This window comes from Channa argus, chromosome 8 (assembly GCF_033026475.1).
Source record: "Channa argus isolate prfri chromosome 8, Channa argus male v1.0, whole genome shotgun sequence".
Taxonomy (NCBI): Eukaryota; Metazoa; Chordata; class Actinopteri; order Anabantiformes; family Channidae; genus Channa; species Channa argus.
Window position 1 is genome coordinate 5,551,391 of NC_090204.1, and position 24,106 is coordinate 5,575,496.

The 24,106-nt window shown below is 42.5% G+C and overlaps 5 protein-coding genes across 11 annotated transcripts in view; 4 read left to right on the plus strand and 1 right to left on the minus strand.

The window, feature by feature from the left end:
- Positions 1–20: 20 nt before the first annotated feature.
- Positions 21–4,822, plus strand: si:dkeyp-51f12.2 (uncharacterized protein LOC100151460 homolog). The gene is made up of 2 exons (XM_067512629.1): positions 21–1,898; positions 3,305–4,822. The coding sequence occupies exons 1-2, from the start codon at positions 1,582–1,584 to the stop codon at positions 3,540–3,542; spliced, it is 555 nt and encodes a 184-aa protein (XP_067368730.1). The 5' UTR covers positions 21–1,581; the 3' UTR covers positions 3,543–4,822.
- A 2,981-nt stretch (positions 4,823–7,803) lies between these two features.
- Positions 7,804–11,651, plus strand: si:dkeyp-51f12.3 (uncharacterized protein LOC107988041 homolog). Of its 2 annotated transcripts, none has more exons than XM_067514232.1 (3): positions 7,804–8,304; positions 8,482–8,805; positions 10,855–11,651. In XM_067514232.1, the coding sequence occupies exons 2-3, from the start codon at positions 8,540–8,542 to the stop codon at positions 11,012–11,014; spliced, it is 426 nt and encodes a 141-aa protein (XP_067370333.1). In that variant the 5' UTR covers positions 7,804–8,304; positions 8,482–8,539; the 3' UTR covers positions 11,015–11,651. The 2 variants fall into 2 exon arrangements, with proteins under 2 accessions (XP_067370333.1, XP_067370332.1); XM_067514231.1 differs by having other exon boundaries at positions 7,806–8,354.
- Positions 11,652–11,802: 151 nt separating this feature from the next.
- bsnd (barttin CLCNK type accessory subunit beta) lies at positions 11,803–13,265 on the plus strand. Its single transcript, XM_067514233.1, has 3 exons — positions 11,803–12,255; positions 12,368–12,444; positions 12,934–13,265. The coding sequence occupies exons 1-3, from the start codon at positions 12,079–12,081 to the stop codon at positions 13,043–13,045; spliced, it is 366 nt and encodes a 121-aa protein (XP_067370334.1). The 5' UTR covers positions 11,803–12,078; the 3' UTR covers positions 13,046–13,265.
- A 1,909-nt stretch (positions 13,266–15,174) lies between these two features.
- Positions 15,175–21,377, plus strand: pcsk9 (proprotein convertase subtilisin/kexin type 9). The gene is made up of 12 exons (XM_067512293.1): positions 15,175–15,676; positions 16,056–16,247; positions 16,899–17,031; positions 17,124–17,257; positions 17,402–17,543; positions 17,710–17,906; positions 17,992–18,175; positions 18,273–18,443; positions 18,527–18,675; positions 18,752–18,917; positions 19,668–19,834; positions 19,935–21,377. The coding sequence occupies exons 1-12, from the start codon at positions 15,458–15,460 to the stop codon at positions 20,124–20,126; spliced, it is 2,046 nt and encodes a 681-aa protein (XP_067368394.1). The 5' UTR covers positions 15,175–15,457; the 3' UTR covers positions 20,127–21,377.
- Positions 21,378–21,641: 264 nt separating this feature from the next.
- usp24 (ubiquitin specific peptidase 24) overlaps positions 21,642–24,106 on the minus strand; it is a 32,702-nt gene continuing 30,237 nt past the window's right edge. For all 6 annotated transcript variants that reach the window (XM_067512287.1, XM_067512286.1, XM_067512289.1 and 3 more), the window contains one exon: positions 21,642–24,078. In XM_067512287.1, the coding sequence (XP_067368388.1) occupies positions 24,016–24,078 (63 nt within the window). In that variant the 3' untranslated portion in view covers positions 21,642–24,015. The remainder of the gene's footprint in view (positions 24,079–24,106) is intronic.

Here is a 24,106-nt window from a genome sequence, read left to right on the forward strand (position 1 = left end):
TGTAGTGAATTACAGATCATTAGCTCTTGTGATGTAACCAATCACAAAGCAGAGAGGCAGTCACACCATGCAACCTGTCGTCATGGTCCTGCTACTGCACTTTGCCCCTATCAGAACAGGCCTTTTAATACAGACAGTCCACTTGTAAACTGTAACTTTGCTGTAACTAACTGTAAACTTAACTTCTTTGCATAGCAAAAAACTTTACCCCTCAGCATACAAGCAAATACGGATTTGACCTTCTCTTTACTGACATATATTGGAAAATAAGCAGCCATAAGCAACATTTAAGAGGTTTTCTTCTTTCAATTGTTCAGTCCACTGTTCTCTTGTGCTTTTTTATAGATTTATGTAATGTTTAGGCATATGGTGTGGATGGTAATATCAGTTATGAAATATGATCCAGACCCTAATCAACTGAAGAAATGTAATCTTACTGACTCTGGTGTTACCCTGATCTGTTACAACATGGCCACTCTGACTGGTCTGCGGGTACACGTCCCGTGCATGTTGCAATGTAAGTGTCCTGACACCTGTCCATCATGGCCAGCTTGGAATTTTTCAAGTGCTGTCCAGCTCCATCACAACATTTTAGACCGCAAGGTAGTCTGTATGTTGTGGCTTATCAGTGTGTGTTATGGCCCTCGGTTTATTTTTATTAGATGGATACAAAACAATAGGTTTACGACACAGGGAAGTAATATGCTAGATTCTGATTCATGTCAAGGCTGCAGGGTTAGACTTGCAAGTCTACTAATAGAAAAACAAAATAAAGCAGAAGTTTAGTAAAACAAGCATGTATAACACCAATTAAATTATTAATTAATTCTATAGGTCGCTGATCAGCCTATTTTGTCTAGAATATAGACACAAATTGTATTAAATTACATTGGATGCTGTTTTTAGTGATAATTCACTCAGAAGTAAGGATCTTGCAGGATTACTTCATGTGGCCTTTCTGGTCAGTGAGCTGCCAAACATTCAACTCTCTGTTTGAATTTTGTGACAAACGCATCTTATTTTGTTACAGGATGCAAGTCTAAAATAAGATGCTGTTGCGCACAAACACATGCACGCGCACACACACACAGGGCTAAAGTGGTACCCTTCAGACACATTAGACAGAGAGAGGGTGGGGCGCCAGTAAAGATTTCTTAATGGGCTCTGCCGTCCTCTCGTCCATCTGCCCTGATGATAAACACACAGCTACTCCACATTACCCTGATGCGCAATAAAGCATTCATCGCTTTTCTATTTTTCTGTATTTTCCAAAAAAACTACATTTTTATGCGTTTGGACAGAAGCTCTAAAGAGTGAGGACTAACGACTGGACTGTATGAGCAGCACTTTTTAACAGTATAAGATATGGACATTCTTTGAACACACAGCCAAAGTAAAAAATTAGAGAGCATTTCTGTGTTACAGGATTTCTGTAACTGGAGTAAATAGTTTGGATGTCTATTCAGTGTCAGAGCGCATGGGGAGCGCACTCCGCGGGACTGTTTGTACGCCAGTGACACTTTTCAGCCGGTCACAGCCTCCACAGTATCATTAGAAACAGTGTACAGGCCCAGGAGGAGGATGCCTTCCCTGCACCACGGAGCAATTTTCGTCGGAGCCTTCCTCATAGTGACCGGGGGGTCCACGGCCTTCCTGGCCTCGTCCCAGAGCCGCCTGCAAGCTTTCTCGCTCTGTTGCGTAGTGCTGGGGGTGGTCATGCTCATCCTGGGTCTTTTCTGGGCAATGAACAGCAAAAGTGCAGTGAACTACAACCACAGGGAGTTCGATCCGGAGTGTCCACATTACCATTATAACGACTACCCCAACTTCGGCAGCCATGCTCTCTTCACACCCCCGGGGAGCCGCTTCCCGGAGTCCCAGTCAGTGTATTTGCCCAGGTGAGTAAAGGAAAAGGGAAGTGGCATGTGCACATACAGGCCCATTCCTGTTTCTCGCAGCTCATTCTGTATTTGTAAGTGTTGGAGCGTCAATTTTATCCTAGAGCCAAATTAAATTCATACTAATGATACAGAAGTACATGTGTGTTTTAGCATTATTAACGGACTCCCATAAAAGGCTTTTAAACAATAAAAAATGCTGTTGGTATTATTTTGCTTTCATTGCCATGCTCTTCCTATCACTGGTCTATGATTGATCACATCACGGTGTGTATATCAGTTTTCAGGGCCCTTTTGAGACAGAGCTGTTCATATCCCCTGCACTTTTACCAGATGATTACAAAGCCCTAAAACTAAGCGATTCCCAAATGACATATTCCTGTTTTACATGTTGTTTTTCTTTTCTTTTTATACTTCTTTAATTTTTTTGTTCATGCCTTGTACCTTGACTTTTGCAGGCCCTGCCCAGCCCTGAATGCACTGTGTTTGATCTATACCTTTCACATCCACAATTAGGCAATAATAGCAAAATGAATAATTTGACATTACGTTCAACATTTTGGGAAATGAATGAATAAGCAGCACCACGAGCAGCCAGTTAGCTTAGCATATTGTGGGGGACACAGCTAAATAGATTAAATTCAATTTATAGTCATTATCTTGCGGATGGTCTGTACAAAAACAAAGAAGATAGATAGTAAATAATGTATGTAAAATATGTTAATTAGTGAGCTTTATATAGGTTTCCATGCTAGACCAAGCTAACCAGCTGGTGGCTTACATACATGTGACTCTTGTCTTTTAATTTAAGACAATCAAAACAATATGCTTGTTTCTCGCAACACATTCTGTTCTGCTCTTTTTTTCTGACTCTGCGGGTTTTATGTTTGGAGCTGTTAAGCTCATGCTATTAGGTCAGAAGTGGGCTACTCCTTTGACTTTTGTACTTTGAGTAAAATGTAGATAATCTGCTTAGTACTTTTACTTAAGTATTGGGTTTGTGTACTTCTACCACCTCTGTACACAGTGTATGACTTTTTGCTGTGTATGGGGCTGTGTAGCTGCAGAGTGCTCGGGGTGTCCGCGCAGACTCTTTTTCTCCATGACATTATTAAGGCCACCGGTATTAAGGTTGTGGCTGATTGGTGTATCGGAGTCCCCTTGCAAGAATACATGGTTCATGGCTACAGACCACTGCTGTGAATCCACAGCTTTCCATCATCCAGCAGAGCCAGGATGTCTATTAGACCAATGTGAAACCCAATTCCTGTATTTAGCAGGAAACACTACAACTGACATAACATCTGTTGTATCTGATTTCTACAACCATTGACACGTCAACTGCACTGTACTTATCTTTTTGTGTTTCCATTTTTTTCTTCCTGCCACTGTTTTCTTGAGCATAGGACAATAGAACGTCGCAGATACGGAGCCCATGGTGAGGAATTTGACTACCCTCCAATGGACTCTAGTGGCTTTAGTCCAACACCCCGCCCTCCACCATGGCTGGGACCCCCGCCTCCCTATGAGGTTGCCATCAAGACCACGTGCAGCTCTACACACCTGCGGCGTGCATACTCAGACACACACCTGGCATCAGAGCCCCTGTTTGGACAGTCAAGAGAGATCAGTTTTGAGGTGTGAGACTGCTTACATCAGCGGAAAAGATAAACAGACGCGAGACTGGGACCACTCAGACTCTGCTGCTGTCTTTTGAGAGCAACAGAATTGATCAAACACTTGAAGCATGCTTATTTCTTGAGTCCTGGCATGTTTTCCATATGTTGTCTGTAATTACAACACAGATGTGAGCGCATAATCCAATATATGTTGAAATTAAAGATACTTGATTACACCAACTTTAGCTTTAACAGAGCAAAGTAAAGCACCATAACACTTTATATCTTTATAAAGTGCGTGGCCTCTACGAGCCAGCATTTTATCCTGTCTTGACAAAGATTATACAATAGTTTTAATGTCTTTTGAAGGAATTAGGTAACATTCCTATTTTTTCCATAAATACTTATCTGGGTCCAGATCAAATTGATCAAGTAAATGCAGTGTAATTTAGGATAAAGAGAAGTGGGGAACAGCTAGTCTAAAGGTACCTAAATTCACCTGCTGAACAAAAATTGAAGTGACAACGAACGGTCTTATTGGGGGTTACGTATTGAATAATTTCTGCAAAGACTTCCAGCACTATTGCTCTGAAGGGAAGCTAACACACAGCAACCCCATAAGGCACACGTGACCTCTATCCACTGGGAAGAAGCTTTAGATAAACAAACACCGGCAATGTCGACTGCTAGTGTTTTACATTTGTGTAACTCTTAATCTTTAACTTTATTAAGACTAAATGACATGAAACCACCTTAAATGAATAAACAGAGCCTAGAAAAAGAGCCTGCTTGGAAAGTAGTAATCACTTGATTTATGTCAATACTTTTTCTTTATGTATATGCATTATGAAATAAGAGCTAAGGTTGAAAAAAAAATCAAAACATTATTAAAAGCCGGTCTCAAATGATCTTTGAAGTTCATTAAATTGGAATAAAAATTCTATTTTCTTGTGCACTTACTAAAATGCTTTGTGAAGATTTTGCACCGACACTGACCTGAGTTTTATCCATTGGTGGTCCCAAGCTTGGTAATGGCAGACTTTGACCTGGAGCCTTCAAACAAGACACGGGTTAAGATTGTGTCATCCTGTTATGTGCATGTTTGCATCAATTTTAGTTAAATCAATCTGGATAACAGGATAACCTTCAATTCTGGGATCCTCCTGTGATTGCAGAGGAGAGTTTTCTTAAACAACACATTTATCTTATGTTTAATTATACTCTGGGAGCAGCAGATTTGATGTCCTGAACAAATTTGCTCCTTATCTAAATTAGCATACACCACCCAAGGTAATTTCAGTAAATTGTTTTCTCAGCAGTAAATGGTCTCCACTTATATAGCGCTTTTCTACCTATTGGTACTCAAAGCACTGAACACTGCTTTTCATTCACCCATTGGCACTCACAATCACACACACCGATGTGGGCCAATGCTCAACTTGGGGTTCAGTGTCTTGCTCAAGGACACTTTGACGTGTGACCAGAGGAGCCGAGGATCGAACCAGCAACTGGGGGGATTTGTGGACGAACGCTCTTCCTCCCGCCCCACAGTTACCCCAAAGCAGTCCGACAATGATCTGACCATATGAGATGACTACACAATCTGGCCTAATCATACAGGCACCTGCAATTTGAAAGCATCATATCAGAATCACATTGCATTTGTTAGTTATGAAACAAGAGCCCCAATATACCAGGCACTAACTGATAGCCATGCAGTATAGATACAGTACGAGCAATGCACACATCACCGTGCAGATGTGCTCAGGGGAATCTATAGCTTTAACGATTATAGAGGTGGCTATGACACAAGCATTTATAAGTTACACAAGTCAAAAATACTGTGCTTAGGAGTCATCTCTAAATAAATATACACTGCAAAATTTATATGGGATCAACAGAATTTTAAAAAAATGTACAGCAAATTGCGAACGTGTCAAATAAACATAATATGCAAGTCTTAATTGAGTCATAAATAAATAAGTCATGTGATTACCAGCAGTAAACGTATTTAATTTCCTTATATAACTCAGCACTGTATAGCTTCACGCTTGTTGGAATGAGCAGATACTGAGCAGAGTGTGACTGACATCATCACAAGGTCCATTCAGCTTCTCTTCTAACACTTTTGATCATATCAAATAGTATTGATCAACACAGGAAGTCTGCCCAGTTATCATGGAACCTATGTATTAATCTTTTTTGATTTCCTAATTTCACTTAAAGGTTGAGTCTTTGAACCTAAATATAAATTACCTAAATAAAGATCACCCCCTAACTTTGAACAATTACAACCCTTTTCTGCATGTTGTTGCTCTGATAAAGACCTTTTGACCTTTACACTTGCCCGTTATTTACAGTTATGTGACTTTTACATGTTTTATGTCTGATGACACAAATGAAGACTGATAAAATGTATGTACTATGTTGTGGTTTGGATTGGAAACACAAGAGTGTTTCCAATCCAAACCACAGCATTGTACATTGTATTAAGCAAACTTCCACGTTTCACAGGGGGACCAAACAACACACACACACACACACACACACACACACACACACACACACACACACACACACATATATATATATATATATATATATATATATATATATATATATATATATATATATATATATATATATATATATATATATACACACAGTTACAAGAAAAAGTAAATGGCCCTGTTTGCAATTTCTTAACTTTTATATTAAAATGCTTCCCGAATTTGAAATGGAAGCCGGTTCCACAGAAGAGGAGCTTGATAGGTAAAGGCTCTGCATCGCATTTTACCTTTGGAGATTCTGGAAACCACAAGTAGGTCTGCATTCTGAGGTAGAAATCCTGTTCAAAATAACTCAGAGGTTCCTGGCAGTAAAGGCCAGAGCTATGCCATCTAGAGTAACGATATGGTTGGACATATTTCTGAGATTTTTAGCCCAAATACTACAACTTCAGTTCTGACTGAATTTAGAAGTAGAAAATTGTAGGACAGCCTTTGTGTAGAACATATGCTTTTATGTCTTTTAGGCATGGTTGAACTTCTATTGTTAGATTTGTTTAATCTGGTTTCATAGATATAGCTGGTTGTCATCAGGTTCTTTATTCCGAATTACATGTTCCCATCTCTGTAATAAAATGTTGTAATCAATGGTATTAAATGCAGCACTAAGATCTAAGAGAACACGTATATTGACTAGTCCACTATCTGAAGCCAAGAGAAGATTGTTGGTGACTTTTAATAATTCTGTTTCAGTACCGTGATGAACTCTGAATCCTGACTGAAAATCTCACTGAATCTTAATAACGTCAAACAATATCTCCCTGTATGTGTGGATTAGACCTGCATAACATTCAGGAGGAACTTTGGACCATCCCTCCTCACAGAACTGTTTCAGCTCAGTCATATTCTTAGGATGTCTGGTATGAACAGCTCTATTGAGATCATCCCACAGCATCTCTATTGGGTGGAGGTCTGGGCTCTGAAAAGGTGGTCGCCTGCTTCTTCCACCATCACTCTTTGTATGTATATGAAGACATGACAGATCATGGCTGTGTTTTATCAGCTTCAAATATTGTAATTGTCGACTGTATGTGACTTTAGGAAAGATCAGATAACATTTCATAACCAATAATGTAATAAACAAGTACATTGCAAACAATGACATTGCTTTTTCATTTGACTGCATTTTGTGGCCTGACAGTGCAGATAGTGAGTAGGGGTGAACTCCACAGTCAGCTTTCAGAGGTAGTTCTGCAGGTTTTTCAGCTAGTGTCAACTCAAAGAAACCACGTGTTGGCCCTTATTAAAACCTGAAGGGATGAGCATTTTGCGACGTGCAATAGTAAAGAAATACATACAGCGATTGAAACGTTTAATATTTCTTGTGTTCTGGATTTGGGGGTTTTGCAAAGTGTTATTTGCATTAGACATCAGACGGGGAAACTGGAATTAGTATAGCAAATTGATAAATTAAGAGCATTTCTGGAGTTTAAGATGTTAAAAGCGTAACTATGGGAGGGGGGCTCGGATTAATTTCCAATTTCTCAAGCAGATAGTGTCAGAAATCGAGAGATCACGAGCATCTACACGCAGTCTCAGAGTAACAGATGTGTGACCCACTGCACCGCCTCTCCAGCTTATCCATGATCGATACAGTAATATTAAACCAGTTCCCCCCATAGGCCAGCGAGGACCATCCCGCTCCACCCCCAGCGGGGCTCCACCTCAGTCTAAAAAACAAACACTCCGCTTGTTTTTCAGAGTTTATCGCTTCATATATACCGGGGACCATAAATCTGTCCCTGTGTAAACAGCTTGCCCAAACAGAGGTAAAGTGACAGTGTTCAGACCGCGCGCCCTGCCCTCCAGTCCTCGTCACTGAATGCCCTTCCTCATTAAAAAAAAAAAAAGACTTCCTCACACCACACAGACAACTGTAACTGCTGCTGTGGCCAGATGAAAACCAAACAGTATCCGACCCAGATGCGACACTAACTCATATGCCACTGATTTTCGGAGCCGCGATCCCTCCAAAACCGGATATGGTTTCCCTGCGGGGAGAGAAAGCAACGCGGCAGAGGAACAGATAATGAGAGAGGCGAGGCGAGGTCGCACGATCCACGGACTGAAGCGGAGAGACGTGTTTTCCCGGAGTTGTTCGGGGCTCGGGAGGACGCCATAGGGGCATCATGGGGAGCGTTGATGAAAAGAATAAGAGAGATGGCCAAGCTTTCAGTGCACGCGTCCGCTGAACAGCTCCTCGTGGCGACTTTCTATCAGGTAGACAGTGAGTCGACGTTTGTCACAACGCGCCCACGCGCAGAGATGAGGTACATGTTGCATATATAAGTGTTAGTTCTTTCTGCCATCTGTTTTCATCTGTCACACACTCCCCACATATATTCCCAGTAGTGACTGTTTTGGGTGCTGTACCTGACCCTCTCTTTCTCTCCTCAGGCAGCGTCTGATGCTGGAGTAGAGGTTCAGCTGTGGCTGCAAGAAGTCAGAACCAGAGATGCCACTTCCCAAGGACATGCTGCTCTCTTTAGGCATTCTGCTGATCACTGTCGGGGTAGTCATGGTTCTTTGTGCCGGAGGGTCTCACCTGTCTGCCCCACTGTTTGGAGTCGGGACCTTTGTGAGCCTCGGGGGCATGGGCCTACTGGTCAGTGGCCTCTGCCTGGCCATGAAGAATCTCCAAGTGGCAGTGCCCGGACACTTCCTCCTGCACCCCCGCACGGGCACACGCTTCAGCCCACAGCAGGCCCTGGCCATACAAAGGTACATGAGAACAGAGCATGTGCTTTAAGTTTGACACATGTAAGAGATGAGCACTTTAAAAAAAATTTAATTTCATTTGGTTGAGGAGCCAGAAAGTTCAGAGGGTAAATCAGAGGGATTTATCTGTTGCTTTCCAATTTTATGAACTCTTGTCTGTTCAGATAGTGGCTATGTTTACATACTTTGGGTCTCCAATAGACATAACCTGCACCGTAGGAAAGCTTTGTTTTCTGTTAGTTGTTGTGATACAGTATTTCAGACTGGACCAAAGTAACTGCCCCTAACTGCCTAGAGACATGCTGCTTACAACACTTACACAACTTCTCTAAAATGTTGCACATTCCTGGAATAGAGGATGACGGAAATCCCCCTTTTTCTGTCAATAAAACAATCCTGCCTCTTTATAAACACTCAAGAGAATTTCAGGCTTCCCCTGTGTCGTTGAAGATAAACGCACATAATGAAAAATGCCAGAAAGAACCATCCAGGGACGTGATCCGACAGAGGTCTTGTTGTTGAACAAATTTCCTAAGACATATAATTGTGTATTAATTATGCTGTAAAGTTTGACAATGAGCAGTGAAGCGCTTTAAAAGCATTGGACTCTTGACACTGAGCATTGGAAGGCAACAGATTTTTTGATTATAGACTGATTTAAAGAAGTAGGTCATGGAGAAACCATGACAGACTCTATGACTGTAATCCACAATAGCTTGTGAATTTAAACAAGACATGGTCTGCTCATTGTCCAGCTCTGTGGAACAAAGACAGCAGGAGTATTTTCCATCATCGGGGCTTTTTCTACTTCCAGACACTGACAAATGTAGACTGATCATTATTTCGAAACAAAGAATATCTTTGAAATGTGAAAGACAGGCAGTAGATAAACAGCTGAAAAATCAAACCATCACAGCGCAATTATGACCTAGAGAAGGCTTGTTTTGCAGGGAATTGTGGTATGATTTCCGAGAGCTGAATGCATTACTGGAAAAGCTGTAAGCAAAGGAGCAGATGAAGGAACTTCTGAAGATGAGTACCTCAAACAACGAAAGGATAAAATAAACAAGAAAGCACTCAAGTAAGCTAAAGTTTAACCAGCCTAATCACACTGTGGTACAATGAGGACATCACCATTCTTGACAACATATGTAGGGTTGGGATTGGTCCACTGTCCTCTAAGCAACAGTCAGCCCTACATGAGACCTGGTGAACCTGTTTGAATACCTTAGAAAATCCGAGCTGTAGGCAGCAAAACCAGGGCCAGAGAGCACAGAAGAATATAATAGTAAGATGAAAATGCAGTGGAGGCAGTATAATGCATAATCACCTTCTGAAGTGTTTGTGAAAGAAGCTGTAATAACTGAAAGGAGTTGACTACTGTTTAAGATGAATGGTGCTTTTAAAGCTTTTGGTCCAAAAGAATCACTGAAAGGTCCTAAGTTGGAGTTTAAGTATTAGTATTAGTTCAGAAAAGAAAGTTCAGTTAATAAAATCAGCTGACTGTCAGTTCAAGGGCAGTGTGTGTTAGTTCAATTGTTAGCTGAATTAAAATCATTAAAGCAAGTTACTGAAGTGTAAGTGCAAAGCTTAAGAAGAAGAAATCTAACAGTTATCAGTTGATATGTTAGCTGCCAAAGGAGTGTAAGCGTAACTTATGTGTAATTACAAAAAGGTGTTGCAATAGCTAAAAGGAATTAGAATAAAGATAATAAATGTCAGCGACAGGAACTGACTCTTAATACTCCGTCTGAGTAGCAGGTACTATCCACAAGGCTTTCCCAGTCAAAAAGCAAAAGAAGTGAGTACAGTCCTCTATGTCTGTGCAGTACAGGAAAAGTAGCTCAAGCTGCCCCCACAGTAGGAAAAGTGCACCAAAAAGCCATCCATGAAGCCCCCACAGTGAATCAAATGTGATCAAATCAAAGCACTGAGGCAGTTAAATTACTGCCGGCCAAACACTGGATGGAGCTGCGGCCTTAACGGAAGAGGAAGCACCGAAAAGACTCTGTACACCTCTCATTGCCTTTATTCTTTATCGTTTCTCTCCAGGAGGTTGGACCGCATACGCCGGGAGATGTCAGAGGACTCTGTCAGCAGAAACCCAGAGCCTGAACCTTCTCTCCCCTCCACCCCACCGCCCTGGACTATGGAGCCTCCCCCATCCTATGACACAGTGATGAAGAGCCAGGAGCACAGCCAGCAGCTTTAACCTCTAATGGCGATCTTTACTTCATGGCAGTGCCTTTTGCCTTCGATTCTGAGTGAGAGCATTGAACAAACAGTTGGTGCTCTCCAAATGAACTTGCTGAAACAGGCTTTTCTGTGCCTTAAAAAAGCTGAAGCCAGTTACAAACCAAGGAGCAGGAAGAGACTGCAGCTGTTTAAAGACTTACAGATTGATCTCTATGTAACCTAAACGTGTGTGTTGTGACCGATTGTGAAAGGAATCAAAATGATCACTACAGATTCTTCTTCAACTTCTACACCAAGGGCCTTTCTTGAGACCAGCATTGTGTAACTTTTGCTAAAAAGTTAAAGGGGTTAACGTCAACAGACATGGCTGCAAGCCTACCTAAAACGCTGAATTAGCAAATTGAATTGGTCATCCTACTGCTGCAGCTGTACAACAATCAAATTCAGACATGATAAGAAAACACTTCTTTGTATCCAAAATCTTTCCTATTGTGACTTTGCACACAATTCACTGACAGCTCAGTTCAATGCAAAGTGCCTTAACCAGAAGTACAGTATTATTCATCCTTAAGCTTTGTATCCAGTGTTTGCAAAATGTCAACTGTCAGTTCTCTGTTATGTTGTTACTATAAACTTGAGTTAATGAATAGCTACTGGCTCTCTATGGATGGTGTTGTACTTATGGATTATTATTAATGGATTCGTTGTTTATAAAGTGCAAATGTTTGGAAAGGCGGGAATGGGAAATGAAAACTTATTTATAATTATGTCCAAGCTAAGCAAACATAAACACTTACTCGACTGAATAGTGCTCAGAAGCTGAGCAGCGACTCTCTTTTTGCCAGCAGCTTTATGCAAGGTGACCTATCAGGTACGCATAGACACACCTGCAATTTTATACCCCACTTGACCAGGCTGTCTCCAGGCTGTAATAAGCAGCCAAGTGGAACGCTAACCACGTTTTCTCCACCCTCACCTTCAAGCCCTGATACACAAAAAACTCTTTTCCAACTCATGACCGCTGCCTTAGTTTCAGGTCTATACAAATAAGAGCTTTGTTAGGCAGCAGTGACTGCAGCAATGGCAGAGGGAAAGCCATATCGGTACGGCCTGATAGCAGCGGGACTGTGTGTGGTCGCAGTTGGCCTCTTCATCATGACGCAAGAGCGGCCGCACATCTATACCACCATGTGCCTTCTGGGTGTCGCCATGGTGTGTGCCGGAACTGTGTGGAGCGTCTGTCAGTGCTATCCCAAGGTAAATGCAGACCCTCTGTGTGCCAGAGGGAAAGAAACAGGAAGGAATATGCGAGTGTTGTCATGAAAGGAGAGATTTGTTAATGGAATGTGTGTGTCGGTGTGTTTGTTAGGTCATATTGACTCCTCAGATTCAGGCGAAAAGTCTAGAGGAACCAATGTGTACTACAGCTGAAGTAAAAGATGAAAGGTACAGTCTCTCTCTTTCACACACACACTGTCCTAATGACCCACAAACAAGTAGGTGTTCATTAAAGCCTTGATGAGTCCCTGTGGTTTGTCTGTGTCTGTTTCTCAGGATGCTAAGTGACCATCATCTAATAGGCGAATGTGGTGATAGCAGTAGTGTAATGTGTGGGAAGGTGTGGGTTCTTCTGTTCCAATACATCAAGATACAAATTTTATTAACGTTATGGTAAAAAGGACCGTTAATGTTTCCTTGATTAGAGCACTTGAGTCTCAGTTTGCGTAATAACAGGTGGTTCAAAACAGGAAATTGTACAGAGCAGCCGAAGCCACTGAAGGATTTGTACAGTAATCACATGGATGTTCAGTAGCCAGATAAGACATGCATGTTCAGCAAAACCCTGTCTAAGATTTTTAAAAGACTATGAAAATGAGGACAAATTGCTGGTTCTATTTCGGTCTCACTCCCTCCCCCATATTTGTTTAATTTTAGGCACTCTGAGGCTCTGCCAAGTTTGTGTGGAAAAAAATGGAGTAGCAGCAGGCTTCTGCCAGAAACCCTGAAGAGCCAGTGTCACAGCTGTCCCACATTACACCTGGTCTGAGGTCTGGTCTATTAGCAGAAGACCCCTCACCAAAACACTCACACCGGAGTGCACTCACAGCAGTGATGTGGAGTACATTTGTGTGAACCTTTACTGAATGATGTCACACATGCTGATGTTTGAATATTTAAAACTAATGGCACTGACTGATTGTATTTCACTTCGTGTCCTCAGAGGCCCTCTGGACATTTCTACTATATAAAAATATTCTATTTAACAAGACTTTTTGTTTGAATAATAATTTGTCGGATGTGGTTTCCTCCATGCTCCAACCACTCAAACGATATGAATGAACTGCTTCGAAGTTACATAAACAGCGCTTCCTTTCTCTCACTGAAAAAAATCTGAATCAACTTGTGCAAATGGTACAAGGGATCTTGTCTGGATCCAAACTTCTTCTGATTAGAGAAAACACAACTTGTATTTTGTTTACATTTCTAGTCGTTTTAGTGTGAACTTCCATCCTTTAGCAAAATGAAGCTCAAACATCCAAATGAAGTAACAAGAAGCTCAATACATTTTTGAATGAAGGGAATCTTCATAAAGCTGATTATCTATTGCCTGAGTAGCTCCAGAAGATGGCAGTATTTAGTATGAGAGAGAGACAGGAGGAGTGTGTGTGATAAAGGGAGGGATGCTGGGCTGCGCACACACACACACACAGTATCCCTTGTATCAGTCAGAAAGACAATTTTACTCACTTACATGAAAGTGAAATTGTGCAACATTTTTCAAATATTTCTTAAAAACATTGTTAATGTGGAGAGGCGCAGTAGAAGCCTCCTTTCACACCGATTCATTGAACAGCACTGGCAGTTGTGCAGAGATGTCCCCTTCCAAATGCATTTGGTCAGAAGGGTAAGACTCGCTCCATCAGAGAAGAGCTGGGCTTAGCACGGACATTTGAGTCTAAAACAGAACTATAGCTTTGGTTGCACACTGTAACCACATTAAGACAAACATTTGATGTGTAATAAAACACTCTAGCAACAATGACTATTGCTCCTCAATTAGGGAACTTTTGAGTGACAGATTACAAAATGGGTGGTTGAAAAGGGTGCAGCAGAAATGCTGAAATATCCTGATATTTAGTATATTGCATGGACTTTGGTTCAAGTTCACAAATGCAAACAATTCCCATGATGCAACTCGTTCTTTTTTGGCCCATTGCTTCCTGCTGAATGTTGCTCTATTTCAAACAGGCTACGGCCTCCATGTGGGGTTTCTGTGTAAGTCACTCTGTGGTGGTCCTGAGAAAGACTGGAGCCCTGTCCAGTGTGTAGCTCGCCTTTCACCCAATGAAACCTCGTATGGGCTCCAGCCCCCCGCGACTCTGAACAGAAGTATTTAAGACACGATGGATGTAGTCTTCTGCCTCTTTTACATTAAAGATGCAAAAACCAACAGGTTCCACAAGGTGGAGCAGCGACTTGTGATCCTACTGACCAATTGTGTCTCCTACCCTCGAGTCCCCCCCCCCAGTCCCAGTAAGATCGGACAGCACAACAACTTCTTGGCGTCAGAAATTCTTCACTAGGGTAAAATACTAAAATCCCAGAGGACATGCAACTAAAGTATACAGTGCATTCTCATTCACAAGTCATACAGAAACCAATAGAATAGAACAGCCACTATGCATGGAAACGTATAAGCTTTGGCTTTGTATGTTCAACAGTCAATCACCGGACCTCAGTTCATCAGGCAACTTCTACAATGATTTGCAACAACGTCTCTGACATTCGTTAAATTAATATCAACCATACCAACACGTATCACTGATTGTCACGTAATTTGACAAATTTGAATTTAAAACCTTAAAAACCAGGTGAGCTGCCGGTCCAGCTTCCTGGAACACCCCTGGGGTTTGTATGCGTCTGCGTCTTCATCTGAGCGCAGCGCTCAGCGCTGACACTGTTCAAACTGAAGTAATAATACAATTGATTGATTATATTGAATAAAATAAATATACTTGTGTGGGCTCCCTTGTGGCAAGACTCTCCGCACACTGTCACTAAACACGAGTTCAGAAATAAAAAAGTAGTTGCACTTTCATGCATAACTCACATGGTTCACATTAAAAACTCTCAAGTTAAACGGCATCATCACACGAACTGAGAGGACGCGTGTTCTCACAATGCTTCAGAGGGAGCATGAAACATGACTCCTCCACTGAAAGAGGTGTTTTAACGGAGGACAATCATTCGATACAAAAGCGGTGGCGTGAGCCCCGGAGACGTCACCAGTCCCCGCCTTTGATTATAAGAATCAATTGTTCGATTTCTTTTTAAAAAAAATCAGAATAGATGGTTGGAGGTGTTATCTGACTGTCAGGCACAGAGCACGCGCGGCTGTCGAAGACATCAACACATCTGGATCACTCAGACTGAATTTAAAAGTCTCATTAGCGGATTTATGTCATTAAATATAATCCTGATCATTTTATTGGGAACACTCCAAGAGGGGGGAAGGATGCGTCGCACTCCAGGCTGGATTGTCTGGGCGCTGTGCTTGTGCGCATCTTTGGCCATAAGCGCACAGGATAACCCCGAGGACGACGAAATGGTCCTGGGTCTGATCCGTGAGGAGGTACCTCAACCTGAAACCACAGCCCCGTTCCTCAGATGCAATAAGGTAAAAATCATGGAGCCAGAGGTATTTTAGCGCATATTCTCCACAATGTTTTTCGCCTGTTCTTACCGTTTGAGCGCCTGATTTTTTTAAGTCTCAAGTTTTAAGTCTTCATTTCTTTTTTTTTCCCAGTCAATGCTGGGCAGATTTCAGATTTCACCTAAATTTTGCAGTATTTCAGTCAGACAATGCATAGAACCGTTTGTTGATTAGGTTACCCAGAGAAATAAAGTTATATTTAAAGGACACACATTGATCAACATTTATTGTGCTTATATGGGTTTTCATGTCTAAGTATTAGGAGATCACTTAGTATCTATTATGACATTTCTATGCAATATGACAGAGCACCTGTGCCACATGTTCTCTGCACTGTATCCAGGTAGCATGGCGCGTTCCCGGGAAGTACTTGGTTATTCTGCGCCAAGGGACGCACGACTCCCACGTCCAGAGGACTATTAGGAGACTAAGAGCCAAGGCGGCCAGAAGAGGCTACCTGCTGGAGATCCTGCAGACCTACTCAGGGTTTATGCGCGGCTTCCTAGTCAAGATGAACGGCGACGTCCTTGACCTGGTAACTGCTTCACCTGTAAACATGCTGCTGCTTATAAAACATGTTCTGTAGTTGGCATGCAGCAGTATTTGCCTGTGGTTTGGGGATATTTTGGGTGCTAAGACTGAAATAAAATATTGTGAAATTAGCAAATTTGGAAGAGAAACATATAAATGATCACTGATGTTGGTTAATAGGCCTCATTTTAATAACAAGGCTGAAAAGTAACCAAGTAACAACTTTAGACCTTATCTAACTGGAAATGATTTAGCTGGTGGGATGAAGAGTGGTAGTGTAGGGTAATTAATTATAATTATAATAAAAAAACATCAAAATACATAGCAGTAAATACACTGAGATACTCAGTTATATATTATCCATATAGCTGAAAAATTCAGTGGAGCAGTGGTGGCCTAAAGGCTGATTACACCCCCCACATGAAGCGTGCCCACTGTGATTTCAAGTGACTCAAACTTGTTAGTTGCTTCATATGCAAGTGTCTGTCAGAACACTACACTTACACTGTTAAAAGAACCAGGATAGAGCCCTTGGGAATACCACAAAAATACCGCAGAAGAAAATCAGTCTAGAATCCCTGCTTGTGTGTAGTTTTCATATAAATGATGATGAAGTTGTGCGAGTACAAACACTGTTTGATTGTGGTTCTGACAGGCAGCAAAGCTTCCTCATGTCCACTACATAGAGGAGGACTCCTTCATCTTTGCTCAAAGTGCCCCCTGGAACCTCCAGAGGTTACTGCAGCCTTACGGTGGCACCTCCGAAAATGGAACCTACCTGCCTCCCAGTGAGTCTCTGTGTGTCTGTCTGTTAGATGCACACAAAATAATCCAAATAATCCAAACACACACGCACACACACACCTTCTGTCCTCTGCAGATGATGGAGCGATGGCGGAGGTGTTTCTGATGGATGGCAGCATTCAGAGTTCTCACAGAGAGGTGGAAGGACGAGTGCTAATCACAGACTTCAGTAATGTCCCTGAGGAGGATGGAGTCAGAGTGCACAGCCAGGTGTCACACAAATACACACACAAAATGAAGAAAAAAAAATACTTGCATTTCAGCAGTATTTTCATATTTATTGTCGCAGCTCAGTAACAACCATTATACATGCATTGATCTGTCGCTTTACTTTCACCCTTCTCTGCTCCACAGACCAGTCAGTGTGACAGTCACGGCACACACACGGCTGGGGTTGTGTGTGGGTTAGACTCTGGTGTCGCTCGAGGCACTGGTGTTAATCTGGTCCGTGTGCTCAACTGCCAGGGGAAAGGGACTGTGTCTGGAGCTCTGGCAGGTGGGACTCCCTCTGAAAACTACAATAGACTGGAAATTACATCCATTTCTTTCTAGTGACCCCTGGCTTCCTCAGATCAAACAATTAGCTTGATTGTTTTATAGTTTTGTTTTGTTTTTCCCCCCTTAACTATTTGGACATTGCTCCCTTCTCGTTTCCCTTTCAGGTCTGGAGTATATTCGAGCAACTTTACTAGCCCGTCCAGTAGATGCTGCCGTTGTTTTGTTGCCTTTCGCTGGAGGATTCAGTCGTTCATTAAACACAGCATGTCGAGACATGGTGGCTAATGGAGCCGTGGTCATTGCGGCTGCAGGGAACTACAGAGACGATGCCTGCCTTTACTCACCTGCTTCAGAGCCCGAGGTTGCACACCACTTCTCTTAGTCTATGTGTAGAGCCTTGACGGATTCACACTAAACCACTACCACAACTTCTTGTGTGTGTGTAGGTCATCACAGTAGGAGCAGTAAACTCAGCAGACCAGCTCATGTCACAGGGAGCTGGTGGCACCAACTTTGGCCATTGCGTTGACTTGTTTGCTCCTGGGGATGACATTGTTAGTGCCAGTAGTGACTGCAGCACTTGTTTTACTTCTCGCAGTGGGACGTCACAGGCTGCTGCTCATGCTGCTGGTATGCACACACTCACATCTAAAGTGAAGCCCAATTGCAAAAATGGACAAAATAGTCCATATGTGTAGCTGCAGTCAGTGCTTTTTGTTTTGTGTAGGTATAGCAACAGTGATCCTCTCGTCTGGTCAGAGCATGTCACCAGTGCAGGTCCTCCATGCGATGCTGCATCACTCCATCAGCAACACAATCAACCTCCTCCCTCTGCCTGAAACACATTATCTGACTACTCCAAACCTGGTAGCAGCCATGCCTCCTGCCAACCAATCAAGTTAGTGAATGAGAGAAACACATATAAACATAATAATATACTTGTGTGTGTATACTTGGAACAGTATTACACTATGTGTGCAGATGGAGAACTACTGTGTCGGTCAGTGTGGTCCGAGAAGTCAGGGAGTACAAGCACCGACCGGGCTATCAGTCGGTGTCGCCAGGGCGAGGAGATGATGGGCTGCAGCAGCTATAACCCTGACGGTGTCCATGTAGGAGAAACCATCACTGTGAGTCCAAGTGAACTTCTCATTCCAACTAAAACATATCAAACTTCAGTTGAAAAACCGTCTGTTGTGTTTACAGATGAACAACAGACAGATGGAGTGTGTTGCCTTTAATGGCCCAGGGGGCAAAGGTGTGTTTGCTGTGGCCCGATGCTGTATTGTAAGTGGTCTTCAGTGCCAGGTCCATTCTAGTCCTGAGCCCGGTCAAGATGCAGAGTGTGTTGATCAGCAGCACCACCTAACTGGTACGTCACATCTGTCCAGTCAGAGTAACTGTCCTGCAATGTCAAATGTATAGTTTGACAAATTGGGGAAACATGATAATTCACTTTCTTGTTGTGAGTTAAATGAGAGGATCAAAGCCACTCTCAATGTTAAATTACACATTGTCTAACTGACAGGAAGACTTCAGGAAGTTGTTTTAGTTAGTGACAGTGTGACACAGAACCCCCACAAATTAACTACTTGTTGCATATCAGCTCAGCAGTGCTTGTATGGACATTTTTTGCCTTGGGCCAGAGCCAGGGTAGTCATTTACCGTTTTATACCCTTAGCTGCCTCAACCTTATTATTTATTAAAGTGACATGCAGGTGTTGTCAATCCTCTCATCTGTGTATTGACAGGGAAGTGACCAGTACAGTAAGTACAGCCCACTCCCCAAACTCTACCTTTAATAGTGCTGAGTTAGTCAGATCAAACACTACTCTGCTATAATGTTTCATATAATAAGTCTTGAACCAAGCACCAGCTTTTGATGTAGCTACATTTAGAATATCTAATTACGCCAGTTACCATGGCAATCACCCTGAAAGAAAATTGTACTCCTGTCAGCAATAAATACCAGCTAAGTGTGGTACAAAGAGCATAGAGACAGAGTGTGTTATTTTACAGGAGGCTCCTCATTTTCTAGCAACACAATGATTCTTGTGTGAATGATGGTCTTGTCGTAGCATCTCTGCTTAAACACGTAAACATGCAGCTCATTCTTCTGCAGGGTGTACATCTTGGTCCGGTCCTAAAAACTTGTCCAACTCCCGACAACACCATGGTGATCGCAGACGTTGCAGTGCAAAAGATGGGGTGACATCACATGCCGTGTGCTGCCACGCTCCAGCTCTGCAGTGTCACCTGTTGGAGCACATATCATCTGATAACGAACAGGTGAATCATTAATAAAGAGACACCAGAGAAATATCTTGTGATCACGCTTGTTAGTTGCCCTCAAATTCTGATGTTCAAACATCAGTGCTGTCACTTCCAGGTCGAGGTGTCCTGTCCCTCTGGTTGGACTCTGACAGACTGCAATGCTGGGTCTCAGGACTCATCCATCTTGGGCCCAGTTGCTAAGGGCAACAGTTGCCGTGTCCGCAGTGCCACAGGAGCTGACAGGGCAGCGATTGGTGTGTGCTGTCACACCAGACCACCAGAACAGCCTGGAACAACTCCACTCTGATCCAGCGTCACACCTCCTTGATGTACAGCCCGTCAAAAACAGTGATGCAGTGATGTCTTGTCTTAGTCTTTCATCAGCTTTAACATCCTTCACATCCATGAATACACCTCAACACCAGACATTCACGTGACTGAAAACCCTTGTGTGAAGCCCTTTGTGTTTCAGTAGGTACAGCAAACACAAAAAAGCTCTGGCACACTCTATATTAATACCTCAGACTTGCAGTACAAATGTTACCTCCTCTACTTCAACCTGCTATTTTTAAAATCACACACCATACATAGTTTGTATGTAACCAAATATTTTTGTATCTTTTTCAAAAATAAAAAGTTTTCACAAATACATTTTGTTTTTAAATAACTACCTTAGAGACCATTTATGTGACAGAATAGACCATTTATGTGACAGATCGTGATTCCTCAGAGTTTTAGAAAGATGGACTGTGTATCTGACTCACTAAAGAGCATAAGGAACAAGTTTGGGATATCTAGTGTGGGACATACTGACCTTAAAAGCCTCGTATATTCAAAAAGAGTGCACAGAAAAGGAGATGCAAAGGAAGAAAGGAAACTGCAGAGGTTTAAAGACATTATCAGCTTGATACAGTAAGATATGAAAAGCATGTTTGTATGTGGAGAACTATGGTGGTTTAGCTATAGGTAATGAGCCTGATTAGCAGCTTGATTAAGAGGACAGATACCTTGTATTGACTTTGTTCTGCATCTAGTCTGTAACAGTGGGGGCATACAAAACAAGATGAATATTGGTAAATGGTCTGCACTTATATAGCGCTTTTTTTTACCTATTGGGACTCAAAGCGCTTTACACTTCTTCTCATTCACCCATTCGCACTCAATCACAATCACACACGTACACACCATAGGGGGAGGTGCTATTCAGCTGGTCAACACTCACCAGGAGCAACTAAGTTGGGGTTCAGTGTCATGATCGAGGACACTTCGACATGTGACCGGAGGAGCTGGGGATCAAACCAGCAACTGGGGAATTGGTGGACGACCGCTGTACCTGTGTCCTGAGAAGTGAACTGAATTCATGTGACACTAATTGCTTCTGACTACAATGCATCAGGTAGAGCTCACTTAAGTACACACTCAGTTTATTTCATTGTCTGCAGAATGATGAAAAGGATGATGTACTGAATAGAAATCTTGCCGCAGCATATACAAGGAATTATTTAAAATGAAGGTAAGCTAACGTTTAAGGTGAACCAGTGAACAATGTAACACTGAGAGGACATAAAAACAATGTTTACAAAAGGTTGTGCATTCCAGTTTATTTTATATCAAATTTCCCCTTGATCAAACTCTGATGTACAAATTAAAACAGAGTTTTAACATGCATTACTGAATGCTGCCATGGCAGAAGTGAATTTTCAAAATTGAATGACAGTAAAAACCCGTATAGATGCCAATTCCTACCCACACACTAGCCCATCCCTCCCTGCATCCCCAGATTAAGACAAATGATTGCTTTGAAGTTTTTTCCCCATATTCGTTTAAAGTAGTTGTGGTGATGTTGCAGAGGTGCAAACCTAGGAGACTCTTAGCAATGGCCAATGGCCTCTTATGGCCATGTATCACTTGGCACAGACTGCATGCAGCTCCATCAGAGAGCACGTAACCAGCCAAAGGGCGTGTTTGTGACAGTAAGTGCTAATGACCAAATTACACCGCAAGCAACACAGGGGGCTGATTTTTTTTTTTTTCTCCATCACACAGAAAAGACAAACTTCACCACCACTTACTGCCACACATGCAAACGTGCTGGAGTGCACGACGTGACATTCACATCTAGTGAGACATAGAGGCAAATGGAGTTGGGAGGGATGTGGAAGGACTAAAACAATGTCTTTCCTCAGGCTCTGAGGGCCAAGAGGAGTCTCGGTGAATTAGTTAAATGATGGCTCCCAACAGAAAACTATTTTTCACGATTGTTTCATAGGTCCTCACACTGTAAACATTGACCTGTTAAAGCTGAGAGCTGATCTGCTAAACTAGTGTAGACTCATGTCTTCAGAGCTTTGAGTAAAACTGTGGTTCCTTAAAATGATCGAGCATAAATCAGGATCTACTAAGTGTCTCTGCTTGAGAGCAGAGTGAAAAGAAGCAGCATTTTACCATCACTAAAACTCAGTCCTGTCACTTCAACCCTGTTTTATAAGGTAGAAGACAGACCCCCACCCTCCCTCATACACACAGAATCAACAACCAGCAGTGATATTCCTACAATCCTCTGTCACAACACACAGTGGGAGTGTTCCCTGTATTATTTTCCAGACTAATGGGGATAAAGAAGTCCTGTTGCACTACTATAGCAAGACTATTTAATAACAGGAGACACTGGGTTTGGTGTCATGGTGAGGGCGGGTGGAGCAGATGTTTACGCACCTTCTCTAAAAGGACGATGACTGTGTCAGAAGTAGGAAAGGGGGCGAGATCGGGAGGTAAAGGCACTTAAAGTCTCCCGATGATCGGGGTATGGATGATAGATACACTGCCACTGTTCACAAGTGAAACTAGAGCTACATTTGGGCTCAGCTCCTCTGTGTGTGTTACCAAAGGTAGACAAAAGCAAAAAAGGCAAAGCAAACAGAAAGCTCAAAAATCAAACCTGATAAAGCAGAGGTAACAGTGAGGCAAGGAGGACCTGTTCTTTGCGTTTGAAGTGTATGCGAGACACATGTTTGCATGTATTTCAATTCTATCATAGTGTGTGTGTGCGCACGCATATGAAACCTTGGCACCTAAAAAATAAAACATGCTCCTGAGCTCCCCCTCAGTTGGCACTGATGGCCAAACATGACCTGATCTGCATGCTTGCAGATCAGCTTTTCTTGCATAAGGCTTGAGTCTCACATATTCAATCCTTCCAGAGACAAACAAAAGTGGCAAAGGGAATAAAACACAGCACTGAGAAGAATAAAATGCAGTACACATGGCTGCCTGTCAGCGAAAAGAAGTAGAGGGACAGTGCTGACCTTGGCACTGCTAGTTTCAGACTGCTGAGGGACTGGACCTGTCCAGTTGCTAGGACAGGGCCAGCCGCACACTTTATCCCCATGGCTATGCTGTGGTCACCAGGGGTCATGGGTTAAGTCACAGGCAGAGTGGCTTTCTATCAGGGCTTCCATGTGTCTGCATAAGTGGCACTGAAAATAGAAGTAGTTAAAAGCAAAAGAAGAGGACATGAGTGAGAGGCGGCTCTAGAGGAACCCACATGTACTGCTGTACACCACAATAGACTGGACTGGACTATAAAGTGCATACTGAACACCCCAACCCACCCCCTCCCAGGTGCTTGTGTGTAGCGGTGTTCCTGTACAAGTGCACAAGTGTCTGTAAGTCCCTCTAGAGGAGTTAATGTGACCTCTCGCACTCTGCATTGCTGTGAGGAAGAGTGGAGGAAACTTTAAAATATTATCTTACAATGGAAATTACATTTATGGAACAATTCTTTACAATATGAGTCCGTCTATGTAGATACATTGGCAAATATGAGCAGAAAATTGTTAAAACACAACCCAAACCCATCCTCCACCTTGCTGTCATTCTGAGTGAATGAATGAATAAAAGGATAAACTGAAGTCATCCGTGATCATGGAAGGTGTTTGCATTTCCCACCACGATCAACTCTGCTGCCCTTAATGATAATGCATCTCTATAGTCGCCTTGGCTGATCTGAAAGGTAGTATTAAGGATTTATTCATAGCTCCTTCGTTGCCACAGCGACCACAAGAATAAGTGTTCTGATTGGCTTGTTGCGGAGTCCTAAATGTCCAGGCCAATCAGAGGCAAAGTGCAGCCCTTTTCGATTGGCTGCCTGGAACTGTGCCACCTCTCCTTGGGAGGGATCCTGCTGGTTGGAGGAGCTAGGGGTCTACATCGTCTAGATCGCTCTTCGAATCGCTGAGCATCATGGGAGACTCCGACCCCTGGGAAAGAGAAAAAGTGAACATTCAT